Below are 17,005 nucleotides of genomic sequence, written 5' to 3' on the forward strand. Positions count from 1 at the left end.
AACAAATTAATCTTACCACTTCAGAATGAATGAAGGACAGCTTATAAAGGAGGTTCTCTTTTTCTCCCTAAGTTTTTGGGTAAGCTCTTTGAAACTAGATGTTTGAACTATCAAAATAACATAGGGATGCCCAATTAAACTCCTCCTGCAGGCAAGTACACTTTTCAAGCCTGGTGCTAATGCCAGATCTTATTTTTCAATGGATTTAGTTAAGATTTTGTAATGATTTCAAAACTGTAAAGTTTCTCCCACTTGGAGATATAACTATTTTCTGCTCTGATTCAAGCAGAAATCAGCACCATTGTTTGACTTTGAAATGTATCATGCTGGTCAGAAAAATACACAGAGGTAAAAGTAATTTTCAATTTTGAATTCTACGCACATTGCACAGACTGAGATTTGGCATACAAGATGAGATAAAGTATAGAACAAATTTACTCCCTGCCAACATATTATTATGGAAACTTGATACCATGAAGGTATCTCACCTTTTCACATGTGCTTTTTGAATCTGCAGATGAAGGAGGAGAGTGTATAGATACAGTTCAGATGGAAAAGCAGAAACATTGTATGAGAGAATCTCTCTCCTCTTAAAAAAAGATCAAAAGAAATATAAACCGAAAATAAGAGAAGGCCATTAAATCAGTACATCTTAATTAGTTGGGGGGGGGGAGAGAGAGAGAGAATTAGATGTGCAAACGAAGATATGGCCGCTGCTGAATTGCTATATTTGTATTGCCCTCCAAGGACTGTTTGTTATATTGCTATTCATCATATATTGATATACATACAATTAAGAAGAAAAATCTGCCATTTTACTGCAAACTGTATTTTCAGGCAAACACAATTGTCTTTTCCTTAATATTACATAGCGCCCCCAAAATGCCGTTTACAGGCAGACTAGTCATAAAGATATCAAGTTTCAGTTACAGGGACACAATGATGTATCTGATTTTATTCGTTATTTTGTTACCATAATTTTTGAGAAATCACCAGAGATGATTATTTTTAGAGTATTTTTATTTGATACGTTTTCTACAATTGTGGTTGAATGCCTACAACCATTTTACTGTTGGATTTGCCATTCAATTCAGCATTACATTATATAACTGGAATCTTTAAGGCACATCCAAAACCAAATATGACAGAAAAAAGAGCTTCAGTTAGTAAAACTGGCTTTGAATTAGTACAATTAAAAGTACAGAATGATCATACCAGAGTGACTTATAATAAGGAATAAGTTGGATAACTAACATGTTCTGTCAGTATCTGGCAATATGTGAAAAGATTCATAAAACTTACTTCAGTGAGGTCAAAATTACATCAGAAACCAGACAGAACAGATGTGAACCCATCCTGCATATACCAAGTTGCCTACCAGTCTTTGGCATCTTTTGGTGTGATGACAAGAGTAGATCTCAAAAATCCTAGCAGCACCCTCTGTTAAGAGATGTGGGTGGAAAACTACTCTTCCTGAGCAATTTTTGCATTTTAGATTTTTGTTCTGACTTATAACAAAGCTGATTCCAAGAAAGGTGTTTAAGACTCAGTAAAGGGAATCACCAGTCTCCACGAGGCTTCTGCCAACAACCTGGAGAAGGCTGCATTTTCTGCAGCAGCTGGCAAAGGCAAAAGCTCAACCTCAATCATTTACAGATAACTTCCATCAGTGGAATAAAAGCTACATAAACACAAAATGCTTGTCAGTGGCTTAAAATACCGGACCAATGTGTGAACGCGACCATAAGCTGATTAGAACTTAATCAGGCTATAGCTAACCAAGCAAAATAAAAGCATTTAGAATTGTTTAGGCTTAGATATATGATGAGGACTAAAGAGATAAATCTTGGGATTATGGAAAGGAAGATCTCACCACAATATCCGTATGTACACTTACCTGTGGAAATTCTAAGACATGGATAACTGTGATATCAAGCACTTATCCCTAGTATTTAAGGCATTTATCCTTGGAGATTTAAATTTTGACCCCAAAAAATATTTAAGGCAGACAAAGTACAAAAAGAACAACAACATCAGCTCTGCAAAACCAGAATCCAGACAAAGCTACTAAAATAACAGGTCAAAACATAAGGGCTACATGTTATAATCAATCTAAGCAGAAGCCCTGTATGAGTAATTTGCTACATTTGTTTCAAAGCTTTCAGAAATCGCTTGCAAAGTACTGAGACTTTTCTGAGCATAGATGCCATTACTCAGGTAACTGCCCCCTGTAAGACTTGCTTCCTTTGCCATAGCTCAATAGATACAGCACCATGAACAAAACAGTATCTGCTTCGGATGGGAAAAGTCGATAGCACCTGAGCCCAGGATTTTAGCAGGTAAGCCAGCGAGGTCCTGCAACATTTTAAACCAAGTTTAACCCAAGCACCAGCACTCCTGAAATCTTACCTGCTCTACTAAAATGTTCTGGCCCCTGCCAAGAAGCTACTGGTGGCCCTTATTCAATCCAGAGATGAGCTGGTTTTGGGAACTCAAAAATCAACTTATTTTTAAAAACGCAATCCTTTTACCCACATTCCATACTCGAAACGTGACGCTTTATCAGCATATGGTAACTGCTGCAGGATTTAGTTGGCACATTAATGAGCTGCACCTTGCCACAGTTTCCCGGTGAAACCACCTACTTTTTAACTGCTTCATGCTCTTTTCTATTTCCACTTCCTTTTAGCCTCCTCTGTGTTTAATTCTATATGAATAAATTAAAGAAAAATTTTCAGTTCATTTGATTTGGTGCATTTGCTTTCTTGGTTACCATGGAAAATATTCTATAATAAAATGCTATTGGATATAGAAATAAGATTTCTTAATGCAAGCTGAGAATACAACTAAAGTAAGTTGAAGGAAATAAGATGGAAATCTGACAAAGCTTAAGTAAAGGGAGACTATAAATTTGAAATCAAGAACTGAACAGGGGAGAATATGAAGACTACTGTCACAAAAAACCACAAACTGAATTAAGCAAGTTGTTAAGACTTCACGTACACCGACTTAAAGAATAAATATATGTTTTTGTTGAAGGATTATCATTTCTCAGAGGCAGGACAAAAAGCAAGTAATAGCACCACTCTTCAAAGCTCATACAGGGTTCTCAGGGCTAGTACATCTTTTTCAGCTATATTACGTTAATCAATCTAAATTAAGCTTTATTGTTAATATATTTTGCATATAAATATCAATTTGTTAAGTTCAATAATGAGTAAATAATTGTATAAAAATGCAAATACAGAAATACTAAGTCTACAGAAAAGCAGAAAAACACACTAGCCATGAAGATGATGATTACCTGACATATAGGGATCTCTTCTGGCTGGTTCGCAAAGATCCTGATCCTGAACTAATGCTACTGTTCATCATCTGTTCCCGTAAATCATGTATTTTAGCTTCAAAACGACTGTATTCTGTAAGAAAAGGAGGCACTGCAATTAATTTCCTCTGAATTTCAGCAATTAAATTACAAAAATGCTGAAAATCTCAGAGAATAAGCATTTGTTACAGCTTTTTTAATACAAGGACAAAAACCTCTCAAACCCCAGTATTTTTATTGAGCACTATGTTTTGTAATTAAAAGCTATGTGAAGCTTTACGTTTATCAATATTAACTGAAATAAAACTTGAAATAACTGTGATTAGGCAAAGCAAATAAACAGAAGCAAATATCCATTATACTTAAAAATTTCATGTTTTTAATCTATAGTTCACAGTAACTATTTTTTCCTAATTAAAACAAGCATTTCTACTAACAATTATCATTTTTATTGTAATAAAAAGACTGATAAATTTTAACCCATGACAAAAAGAAAACTTCAGAACACACATCTGAAATACATATGTTTATAATCAAGAACTATGTATTTAAAATTTTAAATGTTAAGAAATGGGAATGAAAAGTGTCTGAAAAAACAATATTGAACAGATACTTTAAAATCATTGGAACTGAATTAGGTAAGAGAAATTAGCACTACGAGGTGGGAAATATGCAAAACATTTTCTGAATAAGACAACGTTCCCATGGGAGCTCAGGAAAGAAAAAAAATCCAGAATTCTGGCATGAATCTCGATCCACTTGTAAACAGCATTAGAGATTCAAACTCCCTTTATAGAATTATGTACAATGTTAATCCCGGAAAAACCAATTGTGTTCTTAAGCAGCACTGTGTACTAATAAAACTAAGCTAAATGCATTTGATTTTAGATACAAAGGCAGGCAGTAAAATAATAATAGCTTCTTCAGGACAAACATTTCCTGAAGCAAGGTACTTACATGCTGTCAGCATAAAATATGAACTCAAAACAAGTAAGTTTTTCCTTCAGTTGAATAGTTTGGAGTTCAGGATCAACAGATCCACTTGTAAAACCTTTCTAGTTAAAGGAAACGTTCTGCAGCCACCACCTTCGCCAGGAGACCACGTGATGCCAGATTATTACAAGCCAACACTGGGAGAGCCAGGGTGTGTGCAGCAAGCAGCTGCTGAACTGGGTAACGTGTTGCTCGTCCTAGCTGCACCCTCATTCCCTGCGGGCATCAAATTTACTCAGGAAGTGCAAGACTGAAAAAGGGCTCTAAAATGCAAAAATCTTGAGGAAATCTCTAAACTAAGGTTCCTTCAATAGTCATCTAGATACCATGAACGATTTATCATATTACATTCTGTAGCACTTTCTCGCACACACTCATCAGACAGTGAGCACCAAGAGTTAGTTACAGACTAACCGGAGAAGAAGAAAAATATACTAAGTTACAGAAGAATATTCTGTGAACCAGTTTCTGGTATATCACTTCACTCGTTAAGGTAACTATAAATCTGATGCTCTAGCAATAGCAACTATAATTAACCCTATCCAGATTATGACAATATGAAGTCTTTTAAATAACCCTGACTTTTGTCCTTTAAAACCAAAAGCTAGTAGTTTTTAAGATAGTGTATTAGTTTTTAAAACAGCATCAAGTGCCTTTTCACAAATAAAGTCCAGATCAAATAATTTACCAGCACCAGATCAGACTGATGAGTTTGTTTGACAAGAGAAACAAAAACATTATTTCCACCACTACCAATGCTATCGCTAATAGCAAAAGAATTTAAGATGACAGGATGGTGACCTAAGAGGACTGCGAGAAAGTGACATTTTTTAGAAAGCAATATCCCTTAGGGGAAGGACCCAGATGCAGAGAGAGAATAGCCTACTCCTGCTGTGCTACTGCTGCACTGCATGGCCTTACGTAGGTCACCTCATTTAACTCATTTATACCTGAGAAATGATCTTTTAAGCCTCTCACCTGTTTCTTGGGTGTTTTGGAAGATTAAAGCTCTAAACTTCAAACATGTTACAAGAATGGTAGCTGAGATTTCCAACGTAAGAGATTTTTTTATGCCCCCTGTGTGAAAGGAAAGTAAGCATGGAAGAGACCAGATAATCCAAGCATTTTCTCGTGCTACAGCCTGTTCAGTACTGAAAATATCTGCCGTTCTTTGCAATAGCTACTGGAAAAGACTACAAATTTCTGTTAAGAAAGTATCATGTGTCATCTGTTGGTAAAATCAGATTTCCTCCTATGTGGCATGTAGTATGTAAGAGAGTTAACAGGGAAGGCTATTCCTTACTATCGCTTAACTCTACTTTATCCTATATATCATCTTCAGGTTGCTGGTCTTGCAGTTTTCTGGAGTAATTTAATTTTTCTCATCAGAACTCCTGGGAAGTAAGTGCTGAATGGGTGACAGGGACATCTGTAGGAGTAAGAAGAAGATTAATTTCTACATAGAGCTCCTGCCATACCAATAAAAAAAAAAGGAAACTAACGGGCTGGGACTGAGAAGGCTCTATGTTCAAAAAGAAGGGGTGCCAAGAGATGTCATACTTAGGAAAAGCTTAAAGACTCTGTGCAGATGGAATGTGATGAGCTCCTTGGATGTAGAGGAAGCTAAAAATTTGAGTTATATTCCTCTTACAGAAGGTTTTGGGAGGAACAGGATGGATAGAAATCTCAAAATCGTTGGGTTTGGAGCTGAAAAGTAGACAGGATTTTTGTTTTCAAAAAAGAAAGCTTGGTATTAGATACAGTGGTACTGAAACTAATGCTGGAGACAGAAAATAAGACAACAGCAGGACTCTCGATAGCATCAGAAAAACAGTATCAGTTTGGTACCCAAAGGATCAGCACCCATCCCCTGTCGACTAATTAGGCTTGGTTCAACTTCGGCATTGTAAAGCAGAGTGAGCTTTGCTAATCTGTCTAGGAGTGGTTATATTTCTATCTCTATGATTAAGAAGAGTTGCATATCAACTGTCTTTAGCACCTTCAATCTCTTATTAAAGTGAAGAACACTGATGCCATCTGGTAGTTTATGAAATGTAGAAAAGTAGTTGCAGGATAGCAGTCAGAAGACCGTCCACAGCATCATCTTACGTGCTCTACAAAAGGGGAACATCAACAGCCAACAGTTGGTAGCAAGACTAGAGACTCGTATCCGAGATGCATGTGTATCAAATGTGATCCATACAAAATGCAATTTTATTTGATTACAGAAGCACCAGAAAACTACCTACACACTTCTATGTTTTTAATCAATCCCTGCAGTAATGCCTTACTATTTATTAAACGCAAAAATAAAAAAGCAAACAAATTACAGAGAAGTAGCACCAAATTTACACTACTGAAAGACTTCAAATAATGGGTATACCAGACAGAGGTGACTCTCTAAGAAACCCCTTAGCTAAAATAACAAAAGCTGAAGTGCTGGATAAAATCAAAAGCACTATCTTAACTTAACACTCGTCTCTCACACTGACAAGTAAGGAAGTATTCCTTAAGGATGAGAACTAGGCAAGCACAGAGTGATACCTTCCCTTCAAGTACCCTCCCATCCTCCAGTATTTTCAATGTTTACAGAATTTCATAAGCCATACAATGTACATATAAAACTTTTTTTTAAAGTTTTATTTTGCCATTTCAACATTCCAGAAATTTAGAGCTGGAACAGGCACAGTGAACAAGATAAAAAGGACACCCTGCTTTCTTGGTTAAGAGGAAATGAAGAGCTTGGCTGAGAAGGAATATGATTGATCTCTGGTCAAATGTGATCGAGGTAACCAAACAGAAAGGACATAAGCTATTTAAACGAAAAAGCAAGACTGACTTTAACCCAAACAGAGTAGGCTGGTCATAGGAACTCCATCTACAAATATGCTTCCAATTTCCACAGCCGTCAAAACATTGAGATTCTGAAATAGTGTTTTAATAAGAACTATGGTGGCACAAGAAACACTGCCCGCTCCCCCCAGTGAAGTTAGAAAACAAAACAAAACCACGCAACCCAAACCCTCAATCCTTTCAGGTAAGAACTTGACCAGGATCTGAAACCTGATGTATATGCAACAGCAGTGAGTGGGACTTAACTCAGGATCTCTTCTAATGTTCTGAATTTTAGGAAAGCTGTTGCTGATCTACATCAAATAAAGGGTAATAGGCAGCAAGACTAACATGAAATGCAATAAAATAAGAACATAAGAATAACAGTATCTCTTCTTGGCTAGAATTTTCTAAAAGTTTCCAATAAGTTTAGGGGCAGGGAGGGAGTAGTACCTGCTATCATAACATAGAGCTTGAGGAAGCACCAACATCTGTTGCTTCAATCCACGTCATTTATCCAACAGTACCCCACCATCACCACAGGAAAAAAAAAGCCAAAGCCTACTCTGGTTTACACATCATCAGTTGTTAAGAACATTAGATGGATACATCTGGGCTCAAGTTTAAACTTAAAAATTATACTAGATAAGCAGATGGTGCAAAACTAGAATAAATCTGCTCTATTTCATGTCTGCACATATTGCGCAGCAATGAACAAAAAGGATTGGGGGCGGGTGGTGGTGGTGGATTAGGAAATCCTGGAAGAGTCCTCTGCTCCTGAGCTCCTAAACTGGTTTTACCTAGAAAACTGTAATGTTTTCAATGTCGATGTTTACTTTACCAGAAATCAAAACTTCAGAGAAAGGGTCTGAGCAGTGAAACTCTCCTGGACTGCCTATCTGGTGGGCAACAAGAGGACAGCAATAAACACAGATACATGGTGAACAGTCTATACAGGCAGGGGAAGAGGAAAAAAAGAGGCCGCAATGAAAATTAATTTGGTCTGGAACACACGTTCTAGCAAATGGGGCAAAAGAACAGAAGACTATGACAAGGGATGGAAAATTCTGCAAACAGCACAGAAGGAAAAGCAACTCATGGAAGTATGGATGTGTGTACAGGGAACAGATGGCAGCACAGTACTGAGAAGCAGAGATTCTTACATATACCGAACCCACGAAGAGCTGAAAAAGTTCACTTTAATTAAAAAAGTATGCCCCTTGCTTCCCTCTTCCCATCTGTCTGTAGAAAGCCCTCCTTTAGCAGGACCCATTGGATCTGCCAAAGCAGGACTCTTATGCTGACAATTTTATGTAACTACTGATTTACATTCTTTTCTCCGCTCAGAATACTCCATTTTCCTTTTCATGGTGCCTCCAAACAAACTGAGGAGCCTGGTAGTAGGTCAGGATGGCCACCATCACACTGATCTTGTATTGACCTTCCATTTGCTTTCAATTCTAAGCTTCTGAGGCAGGACCACCACAGCGTATAGATGACTGAAGTTGTATTTATGAGTTCTAGTCGTGTATTACACTACCATCTCTTGATTATCTATACTGGTATTTGATAAATTCATAGGTACCATTCATGTTTTGCACATCTTTTCTTGTTACAGACTGTAGTACAAATTTCAGTTGGTAGATGAGGTTGTGGAGTATAGCATGTTTAGTACAACCACTCAAATACACTAGGAAAGAGGTTACCTATTAAAACGTATGGACCACAATAAAAACATCATAAATCAGTTTTGAGGAGATACTACTTTGCTTCAATGCTTGTCGTTTCATATTAACATGACCTGAGAGAGACCACAATGCATTCCACATGCTATTGGTGGCTTTCATGCACTCTAATGTGTAATGGGCTTGTACCTCATTAATCACTTGAAAGACTAGGCCACGGAATTTCAAAACAGATTAGAAAAACTGCTTTTGTATTTAGTTAAGAACAACTCCCGCAGAGCCTGCAAAACTCAGAAAGAGACTAGGTCCAGTCACTGCTGAAGTGAATTCACCAAAAGTGTTGCTGAAGGTTTACCACGCATTTACAACTTGTAAAAGGCTAAACTGTTCTTAAAGAAAGACAAACAATTTTATTTATTATATTAAAGAGCAGGAGTGAGGTTTTAAAGGATTGACACATGTGTAAGCTGCCTTACGGCATCTGTCAGGGCTATATATAGCAGAACCCTTCTTCTAATCTTAATGGGCCCTATTTTAAAGATATTTTAAATTACTAATCTGGATTACTTGCAAATGAGTAGAACCAGGTACAGAACAAAAAAAGTTTGGAAGACTAGAGACCACGTACCCCAGAACAGGGTAAACTTTTTTCTTTTAATTATTTTTTAAAGAATTTTTCATTTTATGAAATTGGGATGTACTTTTAAACCACCTTTGGTTAAGACAATCCATGTCCTCAGCTAGAAAGCAAGGGAAGCTCATCCTCTTGATACAAAACAAATACTGAAAACTAAGTTTTGCAAAAGCATTATTGGCTTTGTGCCACTCCAGCTGGACTTTTACAAATAGAAGATTTACAATATATTTCAAGACAAATGCTCAGAAAATAATCTTAGCTTATACACATGAAAGTGCTACTGTTTCCCAGACCTTAGTTACTCTGTTTTAAATTCCACTAGAAAACAGTGCATAGATGAAGTGTCACAAACAGAAAAATTGGCCAAACACTGGCCATTGAAAGGTAAGCTCTAACAAAGCATCCCCCCACCTTTTTTTTTTTATTTATTTTGACTCATTTGTTTTAAAGACAAGAGAGAATGAAAAATACAAAGTTGTCATACTTGGATCTTATTTTCAGTAGATAAATACATTCCTTCAAAACAAAACAAAAAAAAGAAAATCCACCTAAAAATTTGGCTAACAAAGTTATGAGGTGTTTTGATTGAACTATGAATCTTGAATACATTTTGTGATAGAGAATCACTTATTTCCTTTAATAAAGCTGAAAGAAAAATGTGTGTTAACTATCTATATGAGCAATGTAAGTTCAGAAGCAGAGATTTTACAAAAAATACTTTAAAATCATCTCTTGAGGTTCTGGCTCCACCTTCTCCTAATCTTACATTGATCCACCCAATCACCTAAGAACATGCAGCTAATCTGATCACGTAACCATCTTACTACTCTTTCAGAAAAGAAGTGGATATACAGAGATGGACTTGATCACCTGAATTACAAAGAGAGACCAATGTAGATTCTAAATGCTAAATAACAGGCAGCTGATAACTCACATGAAAAAAGACTGCTGTACTAGTTAAAATTATAATTATTTTTTGTATGTCAGGTGGATCCTTGAGAAACAAAAAAATGTTTAATCCACAAAATTATTTTCTATTCAATTTCAACCAAATATATTTTCATATTTTAAATATATTTCTTCGGCTATTTTTCTTATTTTTAAACACTTCAGTGCACTCAAGCTATAATACAGTTATGGTAGCCTACTGGTACCTCATACCTTTTCAGAATGGCAAAATCTAACCTTCCAGAAATTCTGAATTTTGAGGTAACACTATTATTAAGTCATCCTCAAAACACTTAAGAATGTTTCAGATGACCTTTTAATTTGAATGGACACAACAACGGAAATGTCAATGTGAAATGAGGGGAGAGCCCTCCAAGGACTGTACACCTCTGGACAGTCCTATACTTCTCCCTTGCTGCTCCTCTCCTCAGCTACGTTTCCTTCAAGCACTGAGAATCTCATGTTCCTATAACCCCGCTATGTAGCATGATCAGAACTCTGACCATCTCTGAATCCCCACTCCCAGGAGATACACCTATATCCAAATTGCCTAGAGCTTCCTCTCATTCTTCCACACTAATATGACAATTTTTCCTTGCCACCCTACATCTGTAGAAAACCCAAAGGAAGACGGCAGCATGGCACTGAGGTGTCTCTGCAGAGCCAGGGAGCAACAGGAAAATGAAATGGCTCAGAAACCTCTACAAATGAAAATGGCTCAAAATGCTTTTGTGCACTGGAGCAACATCACTTTCTTTGAAACTGCTGCAGGTCATGGTACTTCCTTTCCAGTGGAACTCACAGTAAAGCAAAATCCCTTTTTATTCATGAATGGTGTCTTGTAAGGAGATAGAAATTTGTAGTACAAATTGGGGAACATGGAAAAGCTTCCAAACGAAGAGGGAAACGAGAATGACATCCTGACTTCCCCACCATTTCGATGGGATAATTCCCATTTCCCAAACTTCTGGTCTTCTCCTACCATGGACAACTCCTCTGCAGCAGCCAGCCCCAACAGGTTCAAACCCAGTGATGACTGCAACCAGGGAGATTTTGTGTATACGTGTGTATACACCACAAAAGTATGCGTAAGTACAACCCAATAGGTGACTCAACATTTTACAACAATAGCTCGTAGGTAAGTTGCAAGATAAAGCACGGATGCTACAAGGAGAAAGCAGAAGTCAACCGACTACAATTGTGGTAGTACAGAAGTGGTGTCTGATGCATGAATCACTTTTGTAAATAGGAGAATACCTTCACATTCCCTATTTGGCTTTTAGCTATCCCAACAAGTGCCGGTAAGTTGCTGAAATTTGATTCAGTATAGTAGGAAAATTTTGTAAGGCATCTCTCAAATTTACAGAACACTGCTGGAAACTAAATGAATGCCCAGAAGGGTATTTTAGGAAATGAGGTTACATCTGTTTTCACCCAATTCTATAACCAAGGAACATTTCGGAGATTTAAGGGAAAAAAAGTCAGCGATTACGTAATTTGAGCCCAGATATAACAAAAGCGGTATCATTCAGCCATATTAGCCTACCCCAAGTCCAGTAGCTAGTGTTTGATAAACCATGTTGTCTAACTGGATTTGAAAAGATGGATATGGAAAATTCAACCCTTTCCATGATAAGGGTTTTCCAAAGATTTTTTTTTTTTCTACAGCCTACTCAGGCTTTTCTGTGAGAGAATTGCTTGCAAAACTCCTCTTTTCCCAGAAATCTGAGGAGAAAGTCAAATGGGGAATTTCTGATAGAGCTAATGTGGTAGGAAGTAAAAACATAAATTAGCATTCCCCACCACATCTATGAACATACAAACTGTCATATACAATTCCAGGGACTGAAGTGAGCTGGTCCCAAGTGTCTGCCAAATGCTCCTATCATATTCAATCTATTTACCCAGTTATAATGAGCCCTGATGGATGTCTAGAATCTCCTTGATCTGTCCTAGCTGTCAGCATCTTTTACAAAATCCTGCTGGATTTAAAAATATAAATAAAATACATATGAAATACAAGCAGTTATATCTGATGCTTTTCATCTTTACGAAGACATTTGAGAAATACCAACGATGAACATTAATTTTACGGACTCTTCATTTTAATACTTGTTAACCTTTTTTTTGAATGGCATAAACAAAAAGTGAGATAATTTTTTATATATATATGTGTATATACACACACACACACCCATATATATATAAAAGATTTGCAACTTAAATGAATCAAGTAAGGGGAAAAGATGACCATCCGCAGCTGTAGTTTAGGAAATCTGAAGATGATCAAAGAACATACGCACTTTTATCAAGCACACTCAATCACACGGATGATTTTTTCTATTTGCAAAGTCAAATCTCAAACAGACTGCTTTCCTAGGATAATAAACAAAAAGTAACCTTTAAGGAAACATTCTCTTTACCAATATCTAAGATATGAACAGTATCTCATCCAAGTTACCTCCCACACCAGACCTGAAAGAAACTGACAGCTGGAGCTCCATTCAACCTCTTACGAGGAGTAAGAAAAAGGCAAGCAGAGATGTCAAAGTCAGACATTAGTTACCTGAGCTCTCTGAGGTAGGTTGGCCATGTCAATACATACTTCGCCTCCAAACTACAATGGATCTCAATCTCCTAGGTACACTTTTCCTTCGTGGTATACTTCAAAAGGGTAGAGTAAGCCCTAACATGCTTCCAACACCTTCACTCCAAATAGACATTTTAAGCACTATTTTAGAAAGAAAGATGGTCATACAGACCAAACATCTTAAAAAAAAAAAATCCTTTCTTTGAATAATGTGTCCGATGTCTGCCCATAATCTAGGATAATCCAAGTAACAGCTCCCACATGCATTCTCTCAAATGGGCCCTACAATTCTTTGAGAATTGCACTCTCAGTACAGCTCAACTGCATGCAGTCTTATTCTGAATGCTTCCGTAATCATGAAGGAATGAGTACAGCTCTAGGTTTGAAGTCTACAAGTGACAGTCGTTGAGAAATTTGTAAGAGGCGGTGTATGTTGCTCTGGGCAAATCTCTGTGCAATGTCTCAAAATCAATATTTCCAGTGCAGAAAGAGCAGGAACCATCCAAAATGCTTACTTCTCTTATTATAAAAGAAGAAGAGAGTTCCGACTTTCAGAGTACGAAGGGATTCTTTTCTTTTTAAAAGCCTGAATCCCAGAAAGAGAGGACTGAAAATTGCTGCTTTTGCATGCAGTCTGGATAAATTTTTTGGCAAGGGAAAAAAAAAGTGCTTATGTCCTGGGATATATTCTACCAGAGAAACATTTGTTCTGCTACTGGGAGCCACATCTCAACATACCTTCCTGGCAGAAGAAAATAGCGACCAAGAATGCCCTCTTTGAACAAAAAAGTGGCCAGGTGCTCAAAAGGACAACTAACGGGCAAATAAAAGCACAAGTTTTATTTCTCACTAAGGTGAAGGATCCCTATGCAGGGAGCAAGAAGGTGTAACAATTTGACCCACCTGTTACAACACTGAAGAGCTAAGCAGAGGATAGGCCAAATGTGTATCAACAGAAGTATTTGACAATTCTGACACAAAGCCAAAGTAAATATTCCAGAACCAATGCTGACCTTGCTATTCCTTCTAAAAAGAAGCGTCAGAGTAAGCACTCCCAGAAAACGAATCGTGGAACAGAGCAATCTACAGATTCAACATGCGAACAGGATGCACACCCTCTCAAGACAATACAGGCATTGACAACATGGGCTGGCTGCAGGGATTTGACCATGAACTAGACATAAACAAATCAGTTGGCCTTATTACTGACAGAGTTCCTGAGTCACTGGAGATAGATGATGTTGATGTGGGTGGAGGGGGAGGGGAAAGGAATGTGAACGCTAACATTTCAAAGACTTGGGGAGGACAGGATAAGAGAAACATAACAGAAGAGAAGAAATAAAGAATGAAGAAAAGTGTGCTGCTATCAGCTACCTAAAAATTTCAGATTAAGGCAGCAGTCCTGCTCAATGTCCAGTCCTGATAAACACCTACACTTACCCCTTGCCAGTACTGTTAAAGGAAGATTTAGTGATGGATCATCCAATTTAGCAAAATTGGAGAAAGCTGTTGATAGTCACAGTTCATAATAAGACATCAAAAATGTCTTACTATATATAAACAGTAATATATGGGTTTACAGACTCAAGGTAAGCACATAATTTTAGACTATTGAATTTTTAAAATCTCAAATAGACAAAGGCATTTGAAACGTGCTGTACAAATACAAGAGGACAAATGTGTGTATTGTAATGAGGCAGTATTATTTGGCTTCTGCAGAACACACAAGGCTGGTTAATCAGCATCAGCTACAGTCTAATCTGGACCAGAAGAAATTGCTGGATAAACAGAAATACCAGCTCAGTATAAAACAGAGGAATGAAAACCTGATGGTCTCCCGAGGTCATCCGAATCAACACAACAGAGAAGGAATTAGTCTTTTCTCCTCCTACCACTACGGAAAACAAAACTGCCATATTAAAGGGTGAAGACAACTGTGAAATACAAAAGTAACAACGTGGTATTTCTACCAAGTTCTGAATGTATAAGGCAACCCTTACCTTCTGGACGGTACTGAGCTACAATAGTTACTGCTTGGCCTGCATTCTTCAGGGCTGCTGCTGCCTGTTCATGGGTTGCTGCTTTTAGATCTACTCCATTTACCTGCAAGTAATAACAAAAAGCTCTTTATCAAAATAAATGTTTGTGTTTATCATCATAGAACACGGTTTCCATGCCGTGCGAGTTTCCCGTATCCAACACTACAAGATAGTTAATACAAACAAAGATTACTGATCCTTACTGAAAACCAAAGTCAATAAATCCTCTCTCACATATAGTCCTTTGTTAAGAAATACTATGATTGTTGTAGTATATCACTTAATGAATTTGTATTCGCTAGATCAATTTTCTTCTTGTCTAAGGCCTTTTTCTTTCTTTTTACGGAGACACAGAGAATGTTACTTTCTGTGATGGCTTACCTCACCTTTATACAACAGGGCTTCAGGGACCTCCTTAGCCAAAGCATGCCTACAGACCATTATGTGTAACATCCAGTGACAGACCACACCCTCCATGAAATTGTCTAGCCTTGTTTTCAATACAGCAGATTTAAAAATAGTGTCAGAAAAAGAGTGAAGTAGAAATGTGTGTCACATTTTAGACCAAAAGTATTTTTCATAGTTCAAACTAAAATAAAGGTGCACTTCAATATCAGCATTTTAATAACAGCAGAGCCAAAATTATTTTTTCCTCTTAAATAACTACCAAACTACAATGTAATTGTCCAAAGAAGTGATTCTCCATAAATTAAGTCATTTCACAAAGAAACACACAAAATCTTTATGACCTTCAGTACTAATATAGAAAAAGCCCTCAGACAGGTACGAGATGGATCTGTTTAAGACTAATGGGAAGTTTAGTAGTTACTCCAGGAAGTAAAGCACCCAATTTTAGACACTACTGCCAATTGTTTCCATCTCATTAGAAGGCTTATTTCTGAAGCCTGCATTCTTTCAATTTAGACACACACGCCCTTCAGCTACCAGACTAAGATAAATTAATGTCTTTGCTGAAAAAAAATATCTCTGAGATAGGAAAGTGCTATTTTAATCAGGATACAGATAAGAAGCTGAGGCAGACTAAAATCCTCAAAGATACTTTGGCATTATATTGGCATCTGTTCCATTGTCTCAGATTTAGCTCAGTTAATGATAGTCTTTGCATATAAATCATATTAACTGGCACTGATATCTAGGGAGGGGAAAATTTTGTTTTTGTTTAAATAAAAGAAACAAGGAATCCTACAGAAATTATACGATCTCCTTTCCTAAGCTCTCCACTCAGGTCAGCTGGCCCTCCTGCAAGTATGAAAGAGATGAAAATTCCTTCTCCATCTTCTCCTCCAACAATGTTGAAACCAAGACCTGTTGATCCTCGATGCAGGACGACCTTTCTAGGCTCCCTGAAGAAAAGAAAGGAATATGAAATCTTGGTCACTAGTCATGAGTAAAAGTATAATAAACAATTAGAAAAAGCTAAGTTTTCTGAGAAAAGTAGTGTTGAAAATTTAGGTATCAAAAGTTACACATTTCTTAAGGCAACAAAGTCATATGTCCTACACCCCACCCCCGGTCCTTGCCCCAAAGCTTAGACTTTCAAATAATAGCTTCTATTATTTGTATGCTTTCAATTCTGCTTGTTGTTAGGTGAACTGAACAATTTGTAAGTATGTATGCATTCTAAATTCCTATTATGCTACAATCCTATTCAGCACTAAATGTCATTACTTAACACTTTCCATATTGTTCAAGAGCCTCAGTATAGCTTATATCAAGTTAAGATAAGGCCAGTCAACTTCTAATGCAGAAACACTCCTTCCAAAAATCTACTAGTCAACTACTTGACCCAATACAGGAAAAGCATAAATGATTTCAGAAACAGACATTTCTAATAAAGCAGAGCAACTGTGCACTGCATTTGAAAAATCAGTAGAGAGCGCTAAAGAACAGTTAATGGACATTCTTAAGTATTTGGAGACATTAATTATTAATTTA

The 17,005-nt window shown here is 37.0% G+C and overlaps 1 protein-coding gene across 1 annotated transcript in view; it reads right to left on the reverse strand.

The window, feature by feature from the left end:
• DLG1 (discs, large homolog 1 (Drosophila)) overlaps positions 1 to 17,005 on the reverse strand; it is a 177,238-nt gene that overhangs the window by 31,698 nt on the left and 128,535 nt on the right. Inside the window, exons 13-15 of the mRNA XM_009320409.1 lie at positions 16,257 to 16,413; positions 15,011 to 15,113; positions 3,305 to 3,419 (exon numbers count right to left, since the gene is read on the reverse strand). Of these exons, the coding sequence (XP_009318684.1) occupies positions 3,305 to 3,419; positions 15,011 to 15,113; positions 16,257 to 16,413 (375 nt within the window). The remainder of the gene's footprint in view (positions 1 to 3,304; positions 3,420 to 15,010; positions 15,114 to 16,256; positions 16,414 to 17,005) is intronic.

This window comes from Pygoscelis adeliae, unplaced genomic scaffold (genome assembly GCF_000699105.1).
Source record: "Pygoscelis adeliae isolate BGI_AS28 unplaced genomic scaffold, ASM69910v1 Scaffold413, whole genome shotgun sequence".
NCBI classification, from domain to species: Eukaryota; Metazoa; Chordata; class Aves; order Sphenisciformes; family Spheniscidae; genus Pygoscelis; species Pygoscelis adeliae.